The sequence below is a fragment of the Solenopsis invicta genome, chromosome 12, assembly GCF_016802725.1.
Source record: "Solenopsis invicta isolate M01_SB chromosome 12, UNIL_Sinv_3.0, whole genome shotgun sequence".
Classification (NCBI taxonomy): domain Eukaryota; kingdom Metazoa; phylum Arthropoda; class Insecta; order Hymenoptera; family Formicidae; genus Solenopsis; species Solenopsis invicta.
This window is the reverse complement of record NC_052675.1, coordinates 5,965,223-5,988,782: the sequence shown is the minus strand read 5'-3', so window position 1 is coordinate 5,988,782 and position 23,560 is coordinate 5,965,223. Positions and strand designations below refer to the sequence as shown.

Here is a 23,560-nt window from a genome sequence, read left to right as displayed (position 1 = left end):
AAAATTTCTCATAAACACAAAAAATATAAATTACAAATATGTTTTTTGTAACGATAATGTAACAACACAACAATAATAAGAAAGCCTTCTTCGGTCGCAGCTAGATCTTAGTGCCTATATTTATTCATGTGATTTTATATACTTCTTCGAATTCAACCAGAATGTGCGCCGAATTTTTTCCGGTCGTAATACAGCATGTCGAATGAGAATTAGTAATATTACGATTTTTATTAAATTAATTAATTTAATATAATAATTGATCCTGATTTGTATCTACATACCCGTTCCCCCTTGAAAAAATTTATTGCAAAAAATAACACCCCACCCAGAGTTCGAACCTGGCACCTTCGGAATCTCCGGTCCTGGCGTCTTACCATCTCGACCACTGGGGCACAGTGATGTTTTTGTGGGGTGTTATTTTTCGCAATGAGTTTTTTCAGGGGGGAATAGGTATATAGATGCAAATCAGCATCAATTATTATATTAAATTAATTAATTTAATAAAAATTGTGATATTATTAATTTTTATTTGACATACTGTGTTACAACCGGAAAAAATTCAGCACACATTCTGGTTAAATTAAAAAAAATATATAAAATCACACAAATAAATATTGGCACTAAGATCTAGCTGCCACCGAAGAAGGCTTTCTTATTATCATTGTGTTGTTACAAAAAATATACTTGCAATAAAAATTTACAATTACTGTTTTACAATTTTAAGCAAGAAGTTTCGTATACAAACTAACATAAAATCTAGAAAAAAAAAACAATAACAAAACCGTTTTACTTGAAGAACGATTTATAGAAACATTTATTTTGACGTTCTTAAAACAACCATTGTAAATTTTTATTGCAAACATATTTTTTTGTATTCATAAGAAATTTTAATGTAATTAATAATAAAAATGCATTTTTTAATCCTTTCATTTTTTTAAAAATAACATTTTATATTAAATACTTAAAAACGGTTTAAAAATTATATATAATAATTAAAAAATATAAATTACAAATATGTTATTGGACCGATAGTGTAACAACACAATAATAGTAAGAAAGTCTTCTTCGGTCGCAGCTAGGTCTTAGTGCTTATATTTATTTGTGTGATTTTATATACTTCTTTGAATTCAACCAGAATGTGCGCCGAATTAATTTTTGGTCGTAACACAGCATGTCAAATAAGAATTAGTAATATCACTATTTATATTAAATTAATTAATTTAATATAATAATTGATGCTGATTTGCATCTATAAACCAATTCCCCTCTAAAAAAACTGTAAGAAATTTATATGAATGTACAAATATTGCAAGAAATATCACTGTGCCCCGGTAGTCGAGGTGGTAAGACACCGGGACCGAAGATTTCGGAGGTGCCAGGTTCGAACCCTGGGTGGGGTGTTATTTTTCGCAATAAATTTCTTACAGTTTTTTCAGGAGGGGAATGGATATATAGATGCAAATCAGCATCAATTATTATATTTAATTAATTAATTTAATATAATAATTGATATAATAATTTAATAGTGATATTACTAATTCTTATTCGACATGTTGTGTTACAACCAAAAATTAATTCGGCGCACATTCTGGTTGAATTTGGAGAAGTATATAAAATCACACAAATAAATATAAGCACTAAGACCTAGCTGCAACCAAAGAAGGCTTTCTTACTGTCATTGTGTTAAAAAATATAATATAAAAAAATTTTTTCCGCGGGAATCAAACCTGAAATCCCAAGCGTACCAGTTAACGTTCTAATGCCCTACGTCACGCTGCTTACTTGAGAATCGTTCTTCTGTAATGGTACTTATAGATGCTGAAAATATATAATCGTCATTTTCTCGAGAATGCCTAAGTTTTGCAACAAACGGCTTTACTACAATAAAGATGTAAGTGAATGTTACACACCCACAAAATTTTATTAAAATTGGAGAGATCATTGTTGGGTCCTTCCCTTGTAAAAAGTGCGCCGATTAATTAATTTAACGACTTTGTGGCATGCGCAAGCACGCGTTTAAAATTCACGCGTGGAGAAATTCAATTGCAATATATCAAGCGGACAAAGTTACATTTTAATAAATTGAGAGCATAGTAAAAATACAACTCATCATTTTGCTTTCTATAATAACGAAAAGTTATTCGCTTCTTTATCACTCCTTGGCTCTCTCTCTCTCTCTTGCTTTACCACGCACGCACGCACGCATGCACACACACACTTTCTCTTTCTTTCTCTCTCTTTCTTTCTCTCTCTTTCTTTCTCGCTCTCTTTCTCTCACTTGAACTCACCTTATCTCGAACACTTTCTATCACTTTCTATCACTTTCAACTCTCGTTGTCTTTCTCATTCAAACGGCATCACAATCCACCTCTCGCATTCATACTATGCGCTCTCTCTGAGCAAGCCTGACGCTCAGTTCAACCAGGCCTGGTTCTCGAACAAGGATGATTTATCAAAATAATTGTTTAGCATGGGAATTATATGTAATAACTGGTCAAGATTAATTCTTTTCTATTAATTATTCTATTAATTCTCTTCTATTAACCAAATAAATTCGGAATTATTCATATTGATCGGTTATTATGTATAATAACCAATTATTCAAATTAACCGTAACATATATATTGTATTTCTCAATGCTAAATGGTCATTTTAATAAATAACCTTATTTTATTTTTCTAGTAATCTTAGGATGTTTTTCAACAACGAAACATATTGAAACACTGTTCCACATGGGTTTTCAACTTTCCACACAAAGCGATGTTTATCACTCTCCTCCTGCTCTGCTTACGAGGCAAAATGAGGTCTGCAATTGTGCTGTTTCATATAAATTTATAACTTTTTAAAAATAAAAAGTTTGTGAAAATTAGAAAAAGCCCCGCTAATTATTTAGATTAAAGGACACCTCGCCGATAACCTTGGCATATATTATACAGGTGAAGGTATTAATCAACTTTTCCTTATAAATTAATTGGCGGTCTCGTATAATTTTCAAAGTATACTCACATAGAACTTATTTTTAAATTTCATAACTTTTATTATACAACACCTTGCTTTGCGTGGAAAATTGCAAACACATGTGGAATAGTACAATTATAGATCTCGTTTTCCTCCTCAGCAGGAAAAGAGGTGGGATGGACCTTGCTTCATGTGGAAAGTCGCAAACTCATGTGAAACAGTACAATCGTAGACGTCGTTTACGTAGTCTTTGAGCAGTGCTACGGGGAGATGGGGTAAACCTGGCTTCATGTGAAAAGTCATAAACCTGTTACATAACGAAAATTATGAAATTTGAAAATGAATATTATGTCAGTATATCTCGCAGATTATACAAAATCGTTGATTAATTTATAGGAAAAAGTTGATTAGGTCTCACCTTTATAACATATGTCAAGGTTAAAGTCATCGGAGGATGGTTCCTATGACCGTATAAATACCAAAAGTATTTAAATGTATGGTAACTTGTATTAATTGTAACAACTGTGAAAAACAGACTGTTCAATTTTTTTTGTAAAAATATTTTTAATTTTTTAAACTATGAATTACATTATCTATAGGTATAATGACCGGTTATTTTAATTAATTAAAAAATTTTTTTATTATTTAAATTTTCCAAAACAAATGGGCATTATACATATTGACCGATTATTATACATAACGTTCAAATTAATCAAATTAACCGTAATATATATATATATATATATATATATATATATATATATATATATATATATGTATGTATATATGTATATATATATATATATGTATACGAGGTGTGTTCAAAAAGTATCGCGAATTTTGAATTTTCGCGGGTTACGTATATTCGAATTTCGATCTTTTTGTGGCGTTATGTTGGTACTCATGTCTCTCACTTATGCCGACAAGCTCGGCCATTTTGAATGTTCACTTAATTGTTGACAGCTGCTTTGCTTGCACGTGTTTTGGATCGTCTTCGATTTTTACCTATTCAAAAAAATGGATCAAAGAACCTGTATCAAATTTTGTGTGAAAAACGAAATTAAGTGCGCGGATGCATTCCGAATGTTGACTGTGGCATACGGAGAAGCTACCTTGGACCGAAGCAACGTTTATCGGTGGTACAAAATGTTCTCAGAAGGCCGAGAAGATGTGAACGACGAAGAGCGTGCCGGACGCCCGAGCACTTCAACAACAGACGAAAAAATTAATGAAGTGGAGAAAATGGTATTGGCCAATCGTCGAATCACCGTTAGAGAAGTTGCTGAGGACCTAAACATATCGATTGGCTCGTGCCATTCGATTTTTATCAATGATTTGGGCATGAGACGGGTCGCCGCGAAATTCGTACCAAAATTGCTCAATTGCGACCAAAAACAGCATCGCATGAACATTGCTAATGAGATGTTGGACTCTGTCCGCGACGACCCAAATTTGCTCCAGAGGGTCATAACTGGTGACGAATCGTGGGTTTATGGTTATGACGTGGAAACCAAAGCTCAATCATCTCAATGGAAGCTGCCGCACGAACCAAGACCGAAATAAGCGCGCCAAGTTCGGTCGAATGTGAAAGTTTTGCTGACAGTTTTCTTCGATTGCAGGGGCGTGGTGCATCATGAGTTCTTGCCACAGGGTAGAACGGTCAATAAGGAATATTACCTGCAAGTTATGCGCAATTTGCGCGAAGCAATCCGCCAGAAACGCCCGGATTTGTGGAAGAACAAAAATTGGCTTTTGCACCACGATAACGCCCCTGCTCACACATCGTTGCTTGTGCGCGACTTTTTGGCCAAAAACAACACATTAATGATGCCGCAGCCACCGTATTCCCCAGATCTGGCCCCCTGTGACTTTTTCTTGTTCCCTAAACTGAAGAGGCTCATGAAAGGACGACGTTACGCTACGCTTGACGAGATAAAGACGGCATCGAAGGAGGAGCTGAACAAGATAAAAAAAAAATGATTTTTTGAAGTGCTTCGAAGATTGGAAAAACCGTTGGCACAAGTGTATAATATCTCATGGGGATTACTTTGAAGGGGACAAAATAGATATTCATGAATAAATAAATAATTTTTGAAAAAACACAAAATTCGCGATACTTTTTGAGCACACCTCGTATATGTATATATATATATATATATATATATATATTGTTGTGCCCGTTCGGTCGAGTTTGAGAAGCTGGCCGAAGGAAGATCTATCGATCGGGAAAAAAGAAGCGCGGCCGGCTTTTGTTCTTTGGTTTTTCGGGACGCGGAGCTGTCAAGCGACATTTAAAATAATTCCACTATCAATTAATTGTATATAACCAATTAATTAAAGTCAGTGTTCTTTTATAAAAGAGAGTGTTCAATTATTTCGTGCTGTGTGTTCGTGTGAGTGTTTTTGCGTGCTCGTCTCGTCGAGCATAACATTTTGGAGGCTCGTCCGATTTCGAACCACATAATGGACATCTCGGAAGATGTTACGGCAGCGTCTCCTGCGAGAGCGGAGAAACGTCCTCTTCGTAAGGGAATGCGTCCCCGAACACCTGCAAAACCTCGACTCTCCGCCGAAGCAAGTTCTCTTCGGGCGGTCGTCGTGGAGTTGCGTCAGTTTCGTGCTGAGAGACAAAGGCAGCGGCAGCGTGAGGAGGAAATGCAGGCACTGCTCCAGGAATGCGACGAGAGACTTCAGCGTCTAGAGGAGCGGCTGCAACATTTTTCAGGCCAGTCGTTGCCTTTTTCTGTTTGTTCTCCGACCGCGGAGATTCCTCGGGATTCCGGAAACGCGGGCATCAATTTTAAATTAAAGCCGGATATTTTCGACGGGAGTGTTCCGCTGCGCGAATATTATACACAATTTGAATTGATTGCACAAGCGAGTAACTGGGAAGATTCTACGAAAGCGGTCGCGTTAGCCTCGAGTTTGCGGGGGAAAGCGCGTTCAGTTTTAGACGGAATAACGGAATTAGAAAATTTAAGTTATGGAGAAATTAAATCAAAACTTGAATTACGTTTTGGAGAGGGTCATTTATCTCAAACTTTTTACGCTCAATTTACGAATCGTAAACAAAAATTTGGAAAAGATTTGGCTTCGTTGGGAGCTGATTTAGAACGATTATCGCGTTTGGTTTATCCGGAGTGTCCTCAAGAAGTGCGCGACAAAATTGCTTGTGCTCAATTTATTATTGCAGTTTCTGACGGATTTTTGAGACGCACTCTTCAACTAGAAAGAATTTCTTCCTTGCGTTCTGCAATTGAGAGAGCGAAAATGATTAAGGCTATTCAGGAGAGTAGTTTTTCTCGCATTTCCTTGAATAAGGATGGTGGAAGGAGAAAATTTTATCCTAGAGAACAAATGAGAGAAGGAAACGGAAAGGAAGGAATTTCTTCACAAGATTCTAAACAAAAAAATTTTAATAAGTGGAAGGCCGACAAAGAATGTTGGCAGTGTGGTGCAAAGGGACACTATAGATCAGAATGTCCTGCGGTTTCTTCTTTAACAAAGGGAAACTAGGTTTGGTCGAGCTTAGCGGGGTCGACTCGATTATTCGAAGAGAGACCCCAACATTTTCGGAAATTAAAAATTGTAGAAAAATTAAGTTAAAAGATTATTTTTGTTATCCTGGTTTTATTGATGGGCAGGATTGTATTTTTAAGATTGATACAGGGTCAGACGTCTATATATTAAATAAAAAATTTGTATCACCTTATATTGAAGATGTTAGTGTGAATTCTTTACAATTAAGATATCCCACTGGAGAGAAAGTTCCTATAATTTCTAAAAAGAAAGTTAAGATTGTTTTAGGAGATCATAGCTTAGAATTTCCGGTCTTTATTGCAGAAATCGAAGAGATTGTATTCTTGGAGCTGATTTTCTTTGTAAGTTAAATTTAGAAGGAGTTTTTGATTTAAATTTTTGTTCTCCGAAATGTAAGGAGATACAAAAAAACCTTTGTGCTCGAATTAGTAGAGGTGCAGTTCCAGATTTTCTTGAGGATCTTTTTCTTAGGATTTCTGAGAATTTGGATAATTCTCAAAAGAAACTTTTTGCGGAATTTCTTTCGGAATTTCAGGACGTCTTCTCAGGAGAAATCGTTGCTGGAAATTGTAAAATTATTGAACATTCTATTCAAACAGAAAATTGTTCTCCTATTAAGCAAGTTCCTCGTCGAGTTCCTTTACAAATGAGGGAAGAGGTGGAAAAGATCATCGAAGAAATGAGGCAACAAGGTGTTATCGAAGAATCAAATAGTCCTTGGACCTCTCCTGCAGTTTTAGTTAAGAAAAAAGATGGTTCAATTAGATTTTGTGTAGACTACAGAAAGTTAAATAATGTGACGCTTAAGGACTCCTACCCAATTCCCAGGATAGATGATTTAATGGATCGTTTCTCAGGAAATTCTTGGTTTTCTACTCTGGATCTCAAGAGTGGTTATTGCCAAGTTAAAATTCGTCCTGAGGATCGAGAGAAAACTGCTTTTTCGATTGGAAAAGGGTTATGGCAGTTTACAGTTATGCCTTTTGGACTTTGCAATGCACCGGCTACCTTTGAACGTCTTATGGAAAAAGTTTTTCAGCAGCTACTTTTCAAAATCTGCATGGTTTATCTCGATGATGTCATCATTTTCGGAAAATCTTTTGAGGAGATGTTAATCAATATGAAAAAGGTCTTTTTGTCTTTACGAGCAGCAAATCTTAAACTTAATCCTAAAAAATGTACTTTCTTCGGGAAAGAGGTTAAATATTTGGGTCATGTCGTTTCAGAGAAGGGAATCACCACTGATCCTGAGAAAATTGTTGCAGTTAGGGATTGGCCGATTCCTAAAAATAAAAAACAAATCCGAAGCTTCTTAGGCTTTTGCTCATATTATCGAAAGTTTGTGAGGGGATTTTCCCTTATTGCTAAACCTTTATTTGTCTTAACTGAAAATTTGAGTAAATTCAGATGGGATAATGCCTGCCAAGAAGCTTTTGAGTTGTTAAAAAAATTTTTAACTACTTCGCCAATATTATCATTTCCCACTGAGGAAGGAAGGTTTATTTTAGATACAGATGCTTCGGGGATGCTATTCATGGAATAGAGGCGGTCTTATCTCAAAATCAGGGAGGAGTAGAAAAAGTGATAGCTTATTTTAGTAAGGTGTTGAGTAAGTCTGAAAGAAACTATTGTGTAACTCGGCGTGAATTATTGGCAATTATAGAGTCAATAAAATCTTTTCATCATTATTTGTACGGACAAGATTTTCTTATAAGAACAGATCATGCTTCTTTAAGTTGGTTACTTTCTTTTAAGAACGTTGAGGGACAGTTGGCCCGTTGATTAGAACATCTTCAAGAATATAATTTTATAGTAGAACATCGAAAAGGAAAGTTACATGGGAACGCTGATGCCTTGTCAAGGCGCCCTTGTGCTGAAAAAGGCTGTAATTATTGCTCTAAAGTTGATCTAAAAGAGAAAAATTCTTCAGTAGAATTAGTAGGACGAATTGTTTTTGGGGAGAATAATCTTGAAAATTGGAAAAATTTTCAGAAAAACGATCCTTTGTTGTTTATTTTCTTGCTAGGAAAAGAGTTTGAAAGGCGGCCGACTCGTCAGGAAATTGCCTCTGAAGACAAAAGTTCTAAAGTTTATTGGTCTATTTGGGATTCTCTCATTATTAAAGATGGAGTGTTGTTTAGAAAATGGGAATCTTCAGATTCTAAACGTCAAATTCTTCAAATTATTGTTCCTCGGAATCAGGTACAGCGTGTTTTAGAGGAAGCTCACGATTCTCCTTCTGATGGTCATTTCGGTGTTAATAAAACTTTAAATAAAATTTGAAAAAGATTTTATTGGGCGACTTGTAAGCAAGATGTGGAACACTGGTGTAGAACTTGTGTTGTTTGTTTATCGAGGAAAGGTCTTTCCGATAAAGGAAAATCAGCATTGCAAATTTATAATTCTGGTTTACTCTTTGAAAGAATCCAGATGGATATTTTAGGTCCACTTCCCCAATCTTCTTCAGGAAATAAATATCTCTTAGTTATTATTGATTGTTTCACAAAATGAGTAGAGGCATTTCCATTAAAAAATTTCAAAACAAAAACTGTTGCCGAAGTTTTTGTGAGTCAAATAATTTCTTGTTTTGGTATTCCTTCGGAACTACATACTGATCAGGGGAGAAATTTTGATTCACGAATGTTTTCAGAATTGGCACGTTTACTTGGAATAAAAAAGACCAGGACTACTCCTCTTCATCCGTAGTCTAATGGTCAAGTGGAACGTCAACATCAAACTTTGTTGGATTATTTAGCAAAATTATTACAAAAAATCAAAAAGATTGGGATCGATGGATTCCAATGAGTCTTTTAGCGTATAGGTCTTCAAGGCATGAGGCCACTGGTTTAACCCCTGCGAAAATGAATTTGGTAGGGAATTGAGACTGCCTTTAGATTTACTTCGTGGAAAACTTCCTGGTTCCGATTCAGTTAATTCTAGGGGAGATTATGTTTCGAAATTAAGAGAAAAACTTTCTCAGATTTATATCGAAGTTAGACAACGTTTAAATGTTAGGTCTCAAAAAATGAAAGAGGTTTATGATCGTAAAGCTCGCTCTATTCACTTTGAGTCTGGTCAGAAAGTTTGGTTTCACAATCCGTAGGAAATAGGTAGGAAAATAGGTAGGTCTCCTAAACTGCAGGGTAGTTGGGAAGGACCGTTTGAAATTGTTGAAAGGTTAAATGATGTAGTTTATCATATACGGAAATCGTCTAGGCATAAAAATAAAGTGGTACACTTAGATAGGTTGGCTTCATTTCAAGAGAGATAAATTTTCTTTAGGAAAAAATACTCTTAGCTTACTTAAATTCCTTATTTTATAAAATTGTTTTCTCGCATATATTTTTGTTTTCTTTAAGGCAAAGAGTCCTGTTCAGACGATTGCTGGGAGCCGTTTCTTTTTGGGTGATTGAAGATGAACTGAAATTATAAGGACAATTCTTCTGGTTGTTTAAATAAAAAAAAGAAGACTGCCTCGCCCCAGGTTTTTGAGGTGTGGTTTTCCCTGTGGGACTGAGGGCAAATGCCGAGGCAGGAGCTTGGTGAGTCTTTCAAGACGTTGGGTCCACGGTAGATACCCCCACCTTGCTCGAAGTTTTTTTTTAAGAAAGAAGATTCCTCAGAAGAATTTTTCAGGGAGAATTTCTCTGAAGAGGTTGTTCTTCGAGAAAGGAGGATTTCTTCTGTGATTAAGAGTTCCAGGATGTTGTTTGGATCCAAGGAAGAGTGGCTCGGAATCTTGAAGCACCAGCTCAAGAAGGAGAGCAGTAACGCTTAAATGGTTCCTGGAGACAGAATATCCGGAAATATAAGAAGACTTCATGCTTGTCGGGACGACAAGCTTTTAAAAAAGGGGGGCAGTGTTGTGCCCGTTCGGTCGAGTTTGAGAAGCTGGCCGAAGGAAGATCTATCGATCGGGAAAAAAGAAGCGCGGCCGGCTTTTGTTCTTTGGTTTTTCGGGACGCGGAGCTGTCAAGCGACATTTAAAATAATTCCGCTATCAATTAATTGTATATAGCCAATTAAATAAAGTCAGTGTTCTTTTATAAAAGAGAGTGTTCAATTATTTCGTGCTGTGTGTTCGTGTGAGTGTTTTTGCGTGCTCGTCTCGTCGAGCATAACAATATATATATATTTAGTTATGTGGGTATATGTAACATACTTACTCTTATTATAGTAAAAGTTTGAACAAGCTAGTGATTATTATTATGTATATACTAAGCGTTATATTGTGAATGGTGCCCAGTTATGATATTATTAAATAACCCGAAGGGGTCCTCCAGACTTTGAACGGTGCCCTAACGTCCTCTATAATCCGGGGCCCTCTGGGCGGAAGGCTTATAATGCCTGATTTTTGCGCGGTTACCCTGAGTGGCAGCGGCCTGGTAGGCGCCCGAGTCGGCACGAAATCGGGGGATGCCTTGGCCGGGTTACCCCTCGGGTTCCTGTCTGCTCTAGAACCCTTGGCCGAGTTCGCTTGCGGGACAACTACGTCGTCCAGAAAGGGGGGCGGGGATCCAGCTGAGCTGTCCACCAAGTTGTTGGCAACCTCCTGAGTGTAAGATGATCCGTAGCCCAGAGCCTCGTCCACTTCTCTTGGGGAAGGCAAGGGGCTAAGCCGCGGAGGCGAGAAAAATGAAGGGTCAAACTCTCCAGTTGCGTGAAGTTCCCGGATTATTTTACGGAAGAACCGTTTTCGTCCGCCCGCGTAGGCGCGGTGTGCCCTTCTTCGGCCCATAGTTTCTTGAAGAGGCGCATGATCGTATGAATATGATGGATTGCCACGCAGATGTATAGTATGAATGAGTAAATGACTTCCGGAAGAAATAATTTTAAAGCGTTAGCGATAGAGAGAGGTCAGTGCGAGTGATCTACAAATTTTAGTGAGACAAATTATTAATGATTGAAAACCAAATGGCAAAGAGAAAAACGAGTATGTGTTGAGAGAGACGAATTCGCTGGGTCGAATGGACACCCGTTAGAACGCTTTTTTGAAGGCGGATATTATTTAGGAAAAGATTTTGAATCACCGGGTAGAGAGACGGTGAATGCATTGAAGAGTCGCGCTAGCAAGTCTTCTTCGGCGCTGCGGGAGAGGGAGAGAGAGGGAAGACGTCGAAGAGTTGCTTTTGCGAGTTTTCTCCGACGCTCGGATGAAAGGGAGGGAGACTGAGAAACGAGTGAGGCCACACACAAGCTAATGCTAGGTGTGGTTCAACCCTCTGAATCTCTGGTGGGAAGGAGAGAGAAGGAAAGAGGCAATTCGACCGGGGTCACCCCGAAGACCAACGTCTTTGTCAGGAGTGAGACCCACCCGTCGCTGAGATCGTACCTAGAGGTCTGCACGTTGGCGGTCGCCGATGGCAGCGATTCTCGCTCGACCAACAAGACTGATCTGATCTTCGAGCTCCGATTTCGCTCCTTATACAGGGTGTCCCATTTAACTTGAGACAACTAAATATTTCGAAAAATAAGCATTGTACGAAAAAATGTCCCAAATAAACTTTTAACATTATCAAGGGGGACGTCTGCCTGTGTAAAAATTAACCCACCCCCACCGCCCCTTAGGGGTGGGGCGGGTGTCAATTTTGAAATTTCAAGTGGGAACCCCCATTTTTTATTGCAGATTCGGATTCCTTGGAAAAAAATACGTAAGTTTTGTCCGAGACATTTTTTCGAATCGTGATAGATGTAATCAGTAAAAATTAGTTTTTGCCATTTTCTCTCACCATCGGGGTGCTTTTATTTCGGTGAGTCCCCTCGCCTCTCACCATCGGGGTACTTTATTTCGGTGAGTCCCCTCGCCTCTCACCATCGGGGTGCTTTATTTCGGTGAGTCCCCTCGCCTCTCACTATTCAATTACAATAAATGCTCGAAATGATGACCTTCCATTTCGATGGAACACCCTGTATATATACCCTATGATCAGAAAGTACCGGGAATTTTTTATTTAAAAGTACCGCGCATGCGGGAACCGGTTTATTTTTTTTTCTTATGTTGGTACGACCTTAAGACGCACATCTGTCAGGTTTTAGTGCCATCCGATCATTAGTGTCTGCCTGGCGTTTGTTTACATCAGTCAACTTTTTTCATTTTGCCGCATTTTACCATGAATAATTTTGTTGAACAAAGAGTTTGTTTGAAATTTTGTGTTGCGAACGAAATTTCGTGTGCCGATGCACTGAAAATGTTGCAAAAAGCATTTTGCGAATCTGCTCTATCAAAAACAAGAGCATACGAGTGGTATAAAGACTTTAAAAGTGGTCGTACAGTGGTGGAAGATTTCCCTCGTTCCGGACGTCCATCGACGTCGAACACCGATAAAAACGTGAAGAAAGTGAAAGAAATGGTGCTTGAAAATCGTCATACCAGCTTAAGAGAGATGTCTAGTGAACTTGGCATTGCATATGGAACGGCACAGCATATTGTGGTTGATGTTTTGGGTATGGAAATGTGGGCCGACAATTCTTAGATTTTGCATGATGATAACGCACCATCGCACCGAGCCCGAATTGTACTGAATTATTTGATCAAACATCAAGTAAATACCATCAAGCAAGCACCGTATTCACCTGATATGGCCCCGTGCGACTTTTTTTTGTTCCCCAAGTTGGAGTTGCCACTTCGTGGAAAGAGATTTCAGTCGATCGAGGAGATCAAAGAGAATGCGACGAGGGAACTAAAGGCCATCCCTTCGTCGGCCTACCAGGGATGCATGGAGGACTGGGTCAAGCGTTGGCACATGTGTGTTGCTTCAGATGGATCATATTTTGAAGGAGATAAAATAAATTTGCCTGAAATTTAACTCTATTTTGTTTTATTTAAAAATTCCCGGTACTTTCTGATCATAGGGTATATATATATATATAGAGACAGGGTGTCTCAGACTAATGTATAAAAACTATTACGATGAGGTAGAAGAGTTCGAGATAAATCAAAAAGTCTAAAACGTAGCCTAAAGTCGGGCCGCGGTCCTACGGCTCAGGCGAGCAACCGCTTTTCTCTCCGCGCGATCTTATTCGTCTGACTTTAATATCTTATTACTAAAAAATTATTGAAAATATCGCAAAATGGTATTAGACTTTTGATTTATCTCGATCTCTTCTACCTCATCGTGATAATCTTTATACATTAATCTGGGACACCCTGTATAATGCTGTGTTTTACAATATCACGTACTCTTCTAGTTATATATTTCACACATTAAAACTACAGAACAGAGTATAAACAGAGCCGAATGTTGCGAACGCCACGTAGTGGCTCGATAGTAGACATATATATTATAGAAAATATAGGAGAATTTCAGAGGGCTTCTGCGGTCACAGTCAAGTTAGGGCATGCAAAGAAGACACCTATCTCAATTCAGATTGGGTTATATAACAACTTTTTACATATCGTTTATTATTTAAATATAGCGTTTAGATTTCGATTTATGATGTAAATTAGTTCATTGATGATATTATATGGTATTACAGCGCGCACTAATGAAATATCTTTTTGGTACTACAGTACCAGTATTAGTAGTTTATAATAAAGCATAATTAAAGAAGAAATATAACATACCGATTACAGTTTTGAAGCTCGTTCGAGGTTCGAAATCCAATAAGGACGACACTGCTGCTGGATGACGTAATAAAATTTTAGGTGCTATCACGACTAAAGGTTTTCGATAATCCCTCATCATCTATAAATTCATAAGGTATTTGAATCTTACTTAAATATTCACTTAGAGTTTTTATAAGTGATCCCACCGATTATATTGAATTTTTAGTATTTTTAGTAATATTATTTCTTTTTTATTTAAAATTACAACTATTTAAGTTAGGAAGTTCTTTGAATAGCAATATAAAGATACTGTCACTTGGATTTTATTTTTTAAAAGTAGTACAACAGTTATATATTTCAAAAAACAATATATTCTCTTTGTAATTGGCGCAATTAAAAGATTTCATACATTTTTTTAAAGATACATATTTATCGTAGGTTGAATTAGGTTATACAATTTAATGATATTATTCTTTTGAGGATGTACATCCCACTTCAGTTGGAATAGGAAGATTTCAATGGGAATCACTTAGAATAGAAAAACTTTTTAACGGGAATACAAAGATAGTATTACGTAGGGCCTACAAAAATAAATTATAAATTCTAAAACAACATGAAATAAAAAATATTTTAATTTCTTAGAATAATTGCATCAGAAATTAAAATTTTTTTAATTTTCTCATAATTAATTTTGTCGTAATTTTTCATAAAATTTTTTACAATTTGTTCAAAAAAATTTTATAATTTTTTTGACAGTATATTATTTTTAATTATAGAATGATTGCTTTCTCTTAAATATTTATAAATACTCATAAAATACAATGCAAGTAATATAAATATATGAGTTTTTCTACAATTTTTTCCCACATTTATCAGATTTTTTTTTACATACATCATGTTTTTTTTAATATTTTATCATACATATTATTTTATACGTTCTCTGGAGTTCTCATACAATATACTTCATAATTAAGATTTTTTTGTTTAAAAAAATTATACTAAATACATGTATAATTTTAATTCAATGTTTTTTTATTGTACTAATGTCACACATATTTGTATCCAACATAATCACAGATAGTTTAGCTTTGATTGCATTTCTGCATTAAACTTCACCAAAAAGATCTGTTAATTATTTTTAAAAGAAGTTGATGTTCTATAGTTCTATGATCATCATTAAGATAACCTCTTTGCAATGTTAATACAGTATCTTTTATACTGAATAGTCTTTCTACATTTGCACTACTTGAGAGTACAGTATTATATTTAATAAAAAGTGATTTAACTTTTGGATAATTATTTATACCTTAATATTAGAACAATTAATTTGTTCCGGACTCTCAAAATTGAAATACAATTAATGAGTGAAAACTAGGCTAATGAGAGTTAGTGCGGGTCAAAGAACGTAATCACAAGTATCGATATTGAATCATTTATTCAATTCAAAATTACAAAACGAACGTTTTGACTCGCTTTGGAATCATCTTCAGCGTAAAAAACAATAGTACAGGCAATAGAAATAGAACCCGTTATTAATTATCGAAAACGGGAAGCATCCAAGTCGCCAACGGTTTGACAAATCCGTGGTGGCATTTTTAACCATGAAAGTATCGCAAGAGATGACACTTAACTGTATAACTGTTGTATAATTATTTTGAATCTCGAAAAATTATTTTAATTGAGACTATATATTCTCGTCGTCGTGTCGCAAAAAGTAACACTTCAATATATAATTGTCAAATAATTATTTTAGATGTCGAAAACTTATTTTAGTTGCGACTGTATGTACTCGGATCCCCATTCGAGCTGATGACGACTAATGAAGCTTGAGATAAGTTTCGTCTGTAGAAATTAATTTCTCTTGACGAAGTAAGCACGCAAACGTTACTCGTTTCACACCAACACGTGCTCACGGTTTCGAGTTCGAATGCGTACTAACTGCCCGGAATATTACATCCTACCTAAACGTTACGCAGAAGGTCAAGCGGTTGAAAATAAATCACGGAAAATTCAAATGCATAAGTACCAAAAATATATAGAATAAATTGAATATTACGGTGAGTTGAATATTACAAAAAAAAAATAGTTAACCTAGTATTATTTTGATGGATTAAATCAATTATAATTTACTCAATAACGAGAGATACGCATAATGCAAATATTCGGTGTCTGTTTGTAAGTTGAGACTTTTATCTTGTAAATGAATATGTAACTTTTTGGAAATTAACCGCCTGCCCAAGTAGTGCTCATTATCTAAAATTTTGATGTTCTCTCAACTAAATTTGTGATTACAAATAAGTCTGTGTTGGACTTTCGTTTTCTGAGCGACAGCGTGTAGAAGTGAATGAGATAGAGGCAATTTTTAAAAAGAGGCAGTGAGCGAGTGGAAGTGTCGAAGGAGGGAGTGAAGTCTGTTGGGAGGTGGAGTAGCAGGAAGCGATAGGTGGAGTGTGTGGAGTGAGCGAATGGTGAAGGGCTGATTGAGATAGATAGATCGGAAGTGTGCAAGAAGCTCAGAGGTTAGGAGGAGTAAAATAGGCAAGCGGGAAAGGGCGGTAAAAGGAGAGAAGGCAAAGTACGCGCGAGTGTGCGCGAGCGGCCGCGGAGCACGGCGATATAGAGAGGAGACCGAGTGGTGAGAGCGAGTAAAAGCGCGTTTGCACGAGCATAGAGTAACGGACAAATAGAATAGGCGCAGGCCAGCGACAGCAGGAAAAATGGAAGAAAGCAATTTGGAAGAGACAGAGAAGCAGCTACTGGAAGGTATAAAAGGAGGGAAAGCGTGGGAAATGAAAAGTAAGAGTAGAGAGCAAAGCAGAAGTTTGAGAGTGTTGGATTTATGGAAAAGGAAAAGGGAAGTAGTGGAAGGAGTGAAGAGTGTAAGAATGAGGGAGGGGAGGAGAAAAAAGAGCAATTATTTAAAAGAAACAAGAAAATATTAAGATTACCGCCGATAAAGGGGGGAGCAGGAAAGGGAAGGGAGGAGGCCTCGATGATGGGAGTATTGAAGGAGTGGATGGAGGAGAGTAACATAAAATGGGGAAGGATGGAGGAGAGCCTAGAAGGAATAGTGAGAGAGTTGGAAGGGATGAGGAAAAGGGAGGAGATGTGGAGGGAGGAAAGGGTTAGGATGGAGAAAAGGATACGGGAGTTGGAGAAGAAATAGGAGAGAGGGCTGAAGATAGAGGGAGGGGGAAAGGGGTTAAGGGTTCTAGAGGAAAGAATTAATAGGTTGAAAGGGAAAAGAAAGGGAAGAGAGGATGTGGGAGAAAGTAGGGGAATGGAGGAAAGAATAAAGAAAGTAGAGTTGATGTGAACAGAAGGGAGAGACAGGAAAGAAGAAGGAATGTAGTGGTAAAGGGATGAGCAGGTGAGCAGTCAAATAAGGAAAATATTCAAAAAGATAAGAGCAGAAGTAGATGTGGAGGAAGTTAGGCTAATTAAGACGGGAAGAGAGAAATGAGGGGGGGGATAGCAGTTGTGAGCCTGAAATTAGAGGAGGACAAAAAAGAGATTATGAGGAAAAAGAAAAGACTGAGGGGGGAAAAAATTTGGATTGAGGAGGATCTAACGTGGAAGGAGAGGCAGACTAAATGGAAGATAAAGGAGGTAGCCAGAGCAGAGGAGAGGAAAGGGGCGAAGGTATTCATAGGGAATAATAAAGTTATGATTTATGGGAAGTGGTGGTTCTGGGATGAGGAGGAGGAGAAGCTGAAAGATGGAATAGGTAAGGGTCGAGAGAGTGGAGCGAGAGAGGGATAGGGGGAAGGAGGAGTGAGGGGATAGACGAAAGGAGACAGGGGGAAGAAAGGGTGGAGAAAGAAACAGACGGACGAAGAGGAAAGGGCGGGGAAGGTGGGATGATGAGAAGGAAGGAGGAGACAAGGAATGTTGCGGTAAGAAAGGGGCAATGCAGCGAGCAAAGTAAAAAGGGGGAGGGAGAGCTGAAAAAAGTGGTGTTTTGGAATATAGCAGGAGCTAAGGGAAAGGACAGGGACTTTTGGAGTGGAATTAGGAAATGGGATGTGGTAATATTAGTGGAAACATAACTAAAGAAAAAGGGGTGAATAAAGAAAAAGGGATGAATAGAATAAAGAACAAGTTGCCAAGCGAATTTAGATGAGAAATGCAACCGGCTAGGAAAAAAAACAAGAAAGGAAGAGCAATGGGGGAAATTCTAGTGAAAGTGAGGAAGGGGATGGAGGTGATAGAAGAGGGGATAATATCAAAGATGGTTAAAATAAGGGGAGAGACATAGAGAGTAATAGGGGTTTATATTAATAGAGATCTGGAAAAGTAATGGGAGAAAATTAAGAGCTGTGTAGAGGATAAGGGCGGGAGAGTTAGAACGATTCTGGAGGGGGGGGGGTTTAATGCAAAGACGAGAGAGCTGGGAAGGAAAGGATGAAAGAGGAGACAAGGAAGGGAAGAAATCGGAAGATAAAAAGGTGAATGAGGAAAGAAGATTTTTATTAGAAAGATTAGAGGAAGTGAGTGGTTTATCTTCAATGGATGCGGAAAGGGGGACACAGAAGGAAGATGGACGTACGCAGGGGCGCGAGGGGAATCAGTATTAGATTACGCAATAGGAGACGGGGAAGTGTGGGACAGAGCGGTAAAAGTGGAGGTAGGGAACAAAGTGGATTTAGACCACTTTCCGATTGTGGTATTGATTAGGGATGGAGAAGAGGGCATGAGGCGTAGAATTACAAGGAAGAAATGGAAATGGACAGAGAGCGAAAAGGAATTGTTTAGGAAAAAGATAGAGAAAGTGTGGGAAAGAAAGATGGTGGAGGGAAGGAAAAGCTCGGAGATACTAAAGGAGGAAATACAAGGGATACTGCAGAAGGGGCAGGAAAGAGAGGAGGAAAAAAAAGCAAGGGGATAGTGAGATGCAGAATGTAGTAAGAAGTAAGAATAAGAAGAGAGTTGAGAAAGTGGAGGAAGGGGAAAGTCGGGGAGATAGGTATAGGGAGGTAAAGAGAGAATATAATAGTTTATGTGAAAGGAAAAAAAAAGGAGAGAAAGAAGAATGTAGGGATGGCCAAAAAAGCAAAGACAGAGGAGGAAGTGTGGATGGTGGTGAATAAGGAAAGGAAAATAAGAAAGAAGATTGATGGAGGCATTAAAATAGAAGAATATTTAGGTAGAATATTTTCGGCGGGTCCCGATAGCGCACATCCCGATAGCACACAAACTACTCACAATGGCAGATGCCTAGAGATTTTCCGTAAGTTGGGTTAGATAAGTTAAGATGATTGGTTGGTGAGCTATCGGGATGTGCGCTATCGGAACCCTCCCGAATATTTTAAGGAGCTGTTAGAAGGAGTAAAGGGGAAAGTGATGAAGGGTGTGAGATTGAATAGAGGAGAGGATACGGAGATGGAAATTAGTCAAAAAGAATTAGGCAAGGCATTGGAAAAGTTGAAGATCGGCAAGCCCGTGGAAGAAAATGGGATACCGGTGGAGGTCTGGAAATATGGAGGGGAGAGGTTGGAAAGATATATATAAGAAATGTGCAATAAGATCTGGAGCGGGGAGGAATGGATTAAGGAGTGGAGTGAGGGAACGATAGTGCCGATAAGAAAGAAGGAAGAGGGAAGCAAAGTGGGAGATTATAGGGGGGTAACGATAACACAATCGCTGTATAAGGTATATGCCACGATACTAGGGAGGAGATTAGAGAGGAAAATAGAGGAGGAATAGATAATACCTCAGAATCAGACGAGATTCAGAAGGGGTATGGGTACAGTGGACAACATCTTTGTGCTGAATTAGCTAGTTAACAGGCAATTAAGTAGGGAAAAAGGGAAAATGGTAGTATTCTTTGTGGACTTAAAGGCGGCCTTTGACTCAGTGGACAAAGAAGTGTTGAAAGAGGTGATGATAGAGAGGGGTGTTAGAGAGGGATTAGTAGTCAGATGCTTGGACTTGATGAGGAAAACGAGAAACAGGGTAGGGGTGGGAGAAGAGGTAAGTGACATTTTCTGGACGAGCAGAGGAATGAGGCAAGGCTGTTCACTGAGTCCAGGGTTATTTAACATCTTAACAGCGGACTTGGAAGAGCACATGAGAAAAGAAAGATGGGAAGGGATGAGATTAAAAGGAAAAAAGGTGTATTCGTTGGCATACGCGGATGATATTGTCTCCGCCGAAGACGGGCCTGCGATACGGTTCACTCGCGCACTTTTATTCACACACGCACTAAGAAATTAGTCGACTCGTTTATAAAAGAATTCTTCTTTAATTTGAAACGTGTCGTAAGATTAAAACTTGATCCAGAACGAACCAACAGAAACAGAAACACAACGATCTCCGATTGTCAAACAACGCAGCTCCGTTCACGCCCCGGATCTTCAAAATACCGGGCGTAACACTGTTTTCCTTCTTCAAAGTTGTCCCGACAACTAACTCTGAGGGTTTTAGAAAAGGTCTTCATTTTGTGTCTTGTGTGCTTGTCATTTTGTTTTTTCGACAAGGGGGGGAAATAGACTTTCCAAGGACCTCTACCCCGGGTCACTTCCACGAGTTACCGAGCGTCGCCAGCGTCACTCCCAAACCAACACCTTTCCGAGAGAAAATCTTAGACTTTCTTCTGCTCCATCCTCAGCTTTTGCCACAAGTAACTGAGCGTCGTCCTCCGCGATTCAGACTAAAATGACGATTTCTTTCTCTACTCTGGGCTCCTGCCACAGGTTACCAAGCGTCGTCCGCGTCTGCATCACCATCCGCTCGACGACTTTCTGCTCTACCTTGGGCTCCTACCACAAGTTACCGAGCGTCGTCTACTTCTAAAATCATTATTCACTTGACGATCTCCTGGGCCTCTCACCAAGGCCTCTGCTATGGAAAGCTAACCAAACCTACACACCGTTTGCTGCAAATCCATTCCTTTGAGCTAAGCCAAAAAATTCTAATAAAAAAAGAATTGAAATACATTCTCAGTTTTCGAAAAAAGAACAATTCCCCAAACCCGTTCACCAAGGCGTGGACTTCCAGGGAAACACGACTTTCTGCTTTACCTCAGGCTCCTGTCACGAGTTACCAAGCGTCGCCCGTGTCATTCCCAATCTAATGCCCTCCAGGAAGAAAAAGGAACGAGAGAACGTCTCCCTCCCCTCCTGAGACAAATTTCAATTTTGAAAAGATGTCCTAAACCTAAAACCTAAAACCGTAACTCTCTCCCATATTCTCTATTTTAAATTACAAAACCTAAATTGAAACATTCTCTACATTTTTATTTTTCCCTTTCTGAGAAAAACCGTTTTCTTGAATAGTTTTAATTGTTTTCGCCCTCTCAATTGTAAAATGCAAGGAAGTAATTCCCTCAAGTTGAAGCATACTCCTTATATTATTATCATAAAGAGCTGAAACAAATTGCGCACACGCAATTTTATCGCGAACTGCAAAAGAACATTCCGGGTATGCTAAATGAGAGTCTTTCCAAATCTGAGTCAAAGGTAGCAATGACTTCCCCAAATTTTTGTTTTCTATTAGTGAATTAAGTATAGAAAGTGTGGGAAATACAATTTTCTCCAAACCGTAATTCTAATTTCGATTTCAATTCTTCAAATTCTAATTTTCCAATTTCTTGTACACATTCTAAAACAGAACGCGCTTTACCTCTTAAACAAGATACCAGAACAACTGTTTTCGCACGCTTATCCCAATTATTTGCACAAGCACTAAAATTAAATTGCCAACAGAATTCGCGAAGCGGGACACTACCGTCGTAGACATCCGGCTTTAATTTAAAACCCAATTGTTCTTTTAAGAGTGTACGCGCATTAGAAATATTTGCACTTTCAGCTACGTTACGCGGATTATTATCGGGAAGACTTAGCTGTGCTTTGAGAAGCATTTTGTTGACGTAACAATGCCGAAATCTCCTCCTGTCGTTGAAACTGCAGCGCGCGCTTCTTGCGTAACTGTCTTAACTCTTCTATCGCCGTCTGGAAAAGCGTCTCCGTACTCAATGTCTTACTCGGAATTAACAGCCCAGATATCTGCTTGACGACATCCTCTGTCGTTCGTTCGACGGCATCTTTCGAAGATCGCACGCATAAACGCTTGTCGTCTCTCAGAGACCGTTCAGCCAACGCAGTAGAGCGCGTGCACATACCTTTTCGTGGACTTCGTTGAATAAAAGCCATGGCTCATTGCTATTCCTTGCCCGTCTGATCAAATCGGACGAGTCCCCAAATGATGCGTCCGCCAAAGACAGGCCTGCAATACGGTTTACTCGCGCACTTTTATTCACACACGCACTAAGAAATTAGTCGACTCGTTTATAAAAGAATTCTTCTTTAATTCAAAACGTGTCATAAGATCTAAACTTAATCCAGAATGAACGAACAGAAACAGAAACATAACGATCGCTGATCGTCAAACAACGCAGCTCTGTTCACGCGCCGAACCTCCAACCGGGCGTAACAATATAGTGCTGTTAGCGCAGGAGGAGGAAGGCATAAAAGCAATAATAGCAAGACTGGAAAGGTATGTAAAAGACAAGGGATTGGTAGTAAACGTAGAGAAATAAAAAATGATGAGGTTTGGAAAGAAAGGGCAAAGAAGAAAGAAAATTAATTGGAGATGGGAAGGGAGGTGTATCGAAGAAGTGAAGAAATTTAATTATCTAGAATTTATGTTCCAAAGAAATGGCAGACAGGACGAGCAGGTAAGGGATAGGGCAAGGAGGGGAATGGCAGTGATGGGGCAAGTGTAAGAAATAGGGAAAAGAAGGTTTGGAAGGGGATTGGGGGAAAAGACCTGTTCGACGCGTTAGTATGGACAGTGATGGCTTATGGGGTGGAGATCTGGGGATGGAAGGAAAAAGAGAGGATGCTCTTTTGTTCCAATCTTTGTCTCTTTGTTTGCCCTACATATGTGGCATCGCAATTATTGCAAAAAATCTTCTAAACGACATTGCTACTGCAATCACTCTCCGTTTTGTCTTCATGTGTTTTGATAAAATTATTAATTTTGTAGCCAATTATAAATGTGTTTTTGATAAAGATGCTGTTCTTTCAGAAATATTTTGAATGTAAGGGACGACAAGGAATTTCTTTGTATTCTCATCATTTTTTTGTCTGGTCTTGATTATTTTTGTCTTTGATAGTGATGGGTGCAAGTTTTGTATTTAATAGATTTTTTATTCTTATTCCAATATATTTGAAGATAAATTGGAACAGTTTATAGTATAGTGGATAGAGCGCTATTATTATGTCACCTCACTTTTCAACAAAAAAATTTGGAATTAATTATCAAACTACTTTTAAAAAATAATCTTTTAGAATTTATTTTCAAATATATTAGAATAAGAATAAAAAATCTATTAAATACAAAATTTGCATCCATCACTATTAAAAACAAAAATCATCAAGACCAGACAAAAAAAGATGACAACACAAAGAAATTCCTTGTCGTCCCTTACAAAATATTTCTAAATGAACAGCATCTTTATTAGATAAAAACACATTTACAATTGGCTACAAAATTAACAATTTTATCAAGGTG

At 38.0% G+C, this 23,560-nt stretch overlaps 1 protein-coding gene across 3 annotated transcripts in view; it reads right to left on the bottom strand.

Moving 5' to 3' along the window:
- Positions 1–23,560, bottom strand: part of LOC105199284 (probable 2-oxoglutarate dehydrogenase E1 component DHKTD1 homolog, mitochondrial) — a 266,253-nt gene that overhangs the window by 62,191 nt on the left and 180,502 nt on the right. For all 3 annotated transcript variants that reach the window (XM_039456078.1, XM_039456076.1, XM_039456077.1), the window contains one exon: positions 14,063–14,183. In XM_039456078.1, coding sequence (XP_039312012.1) covers positions 14,063–14,183 — 121 coding nt within the window. The remainder of the gene's footprint in view (positions 1–14,062; positions 14,184–23,560) is intronic.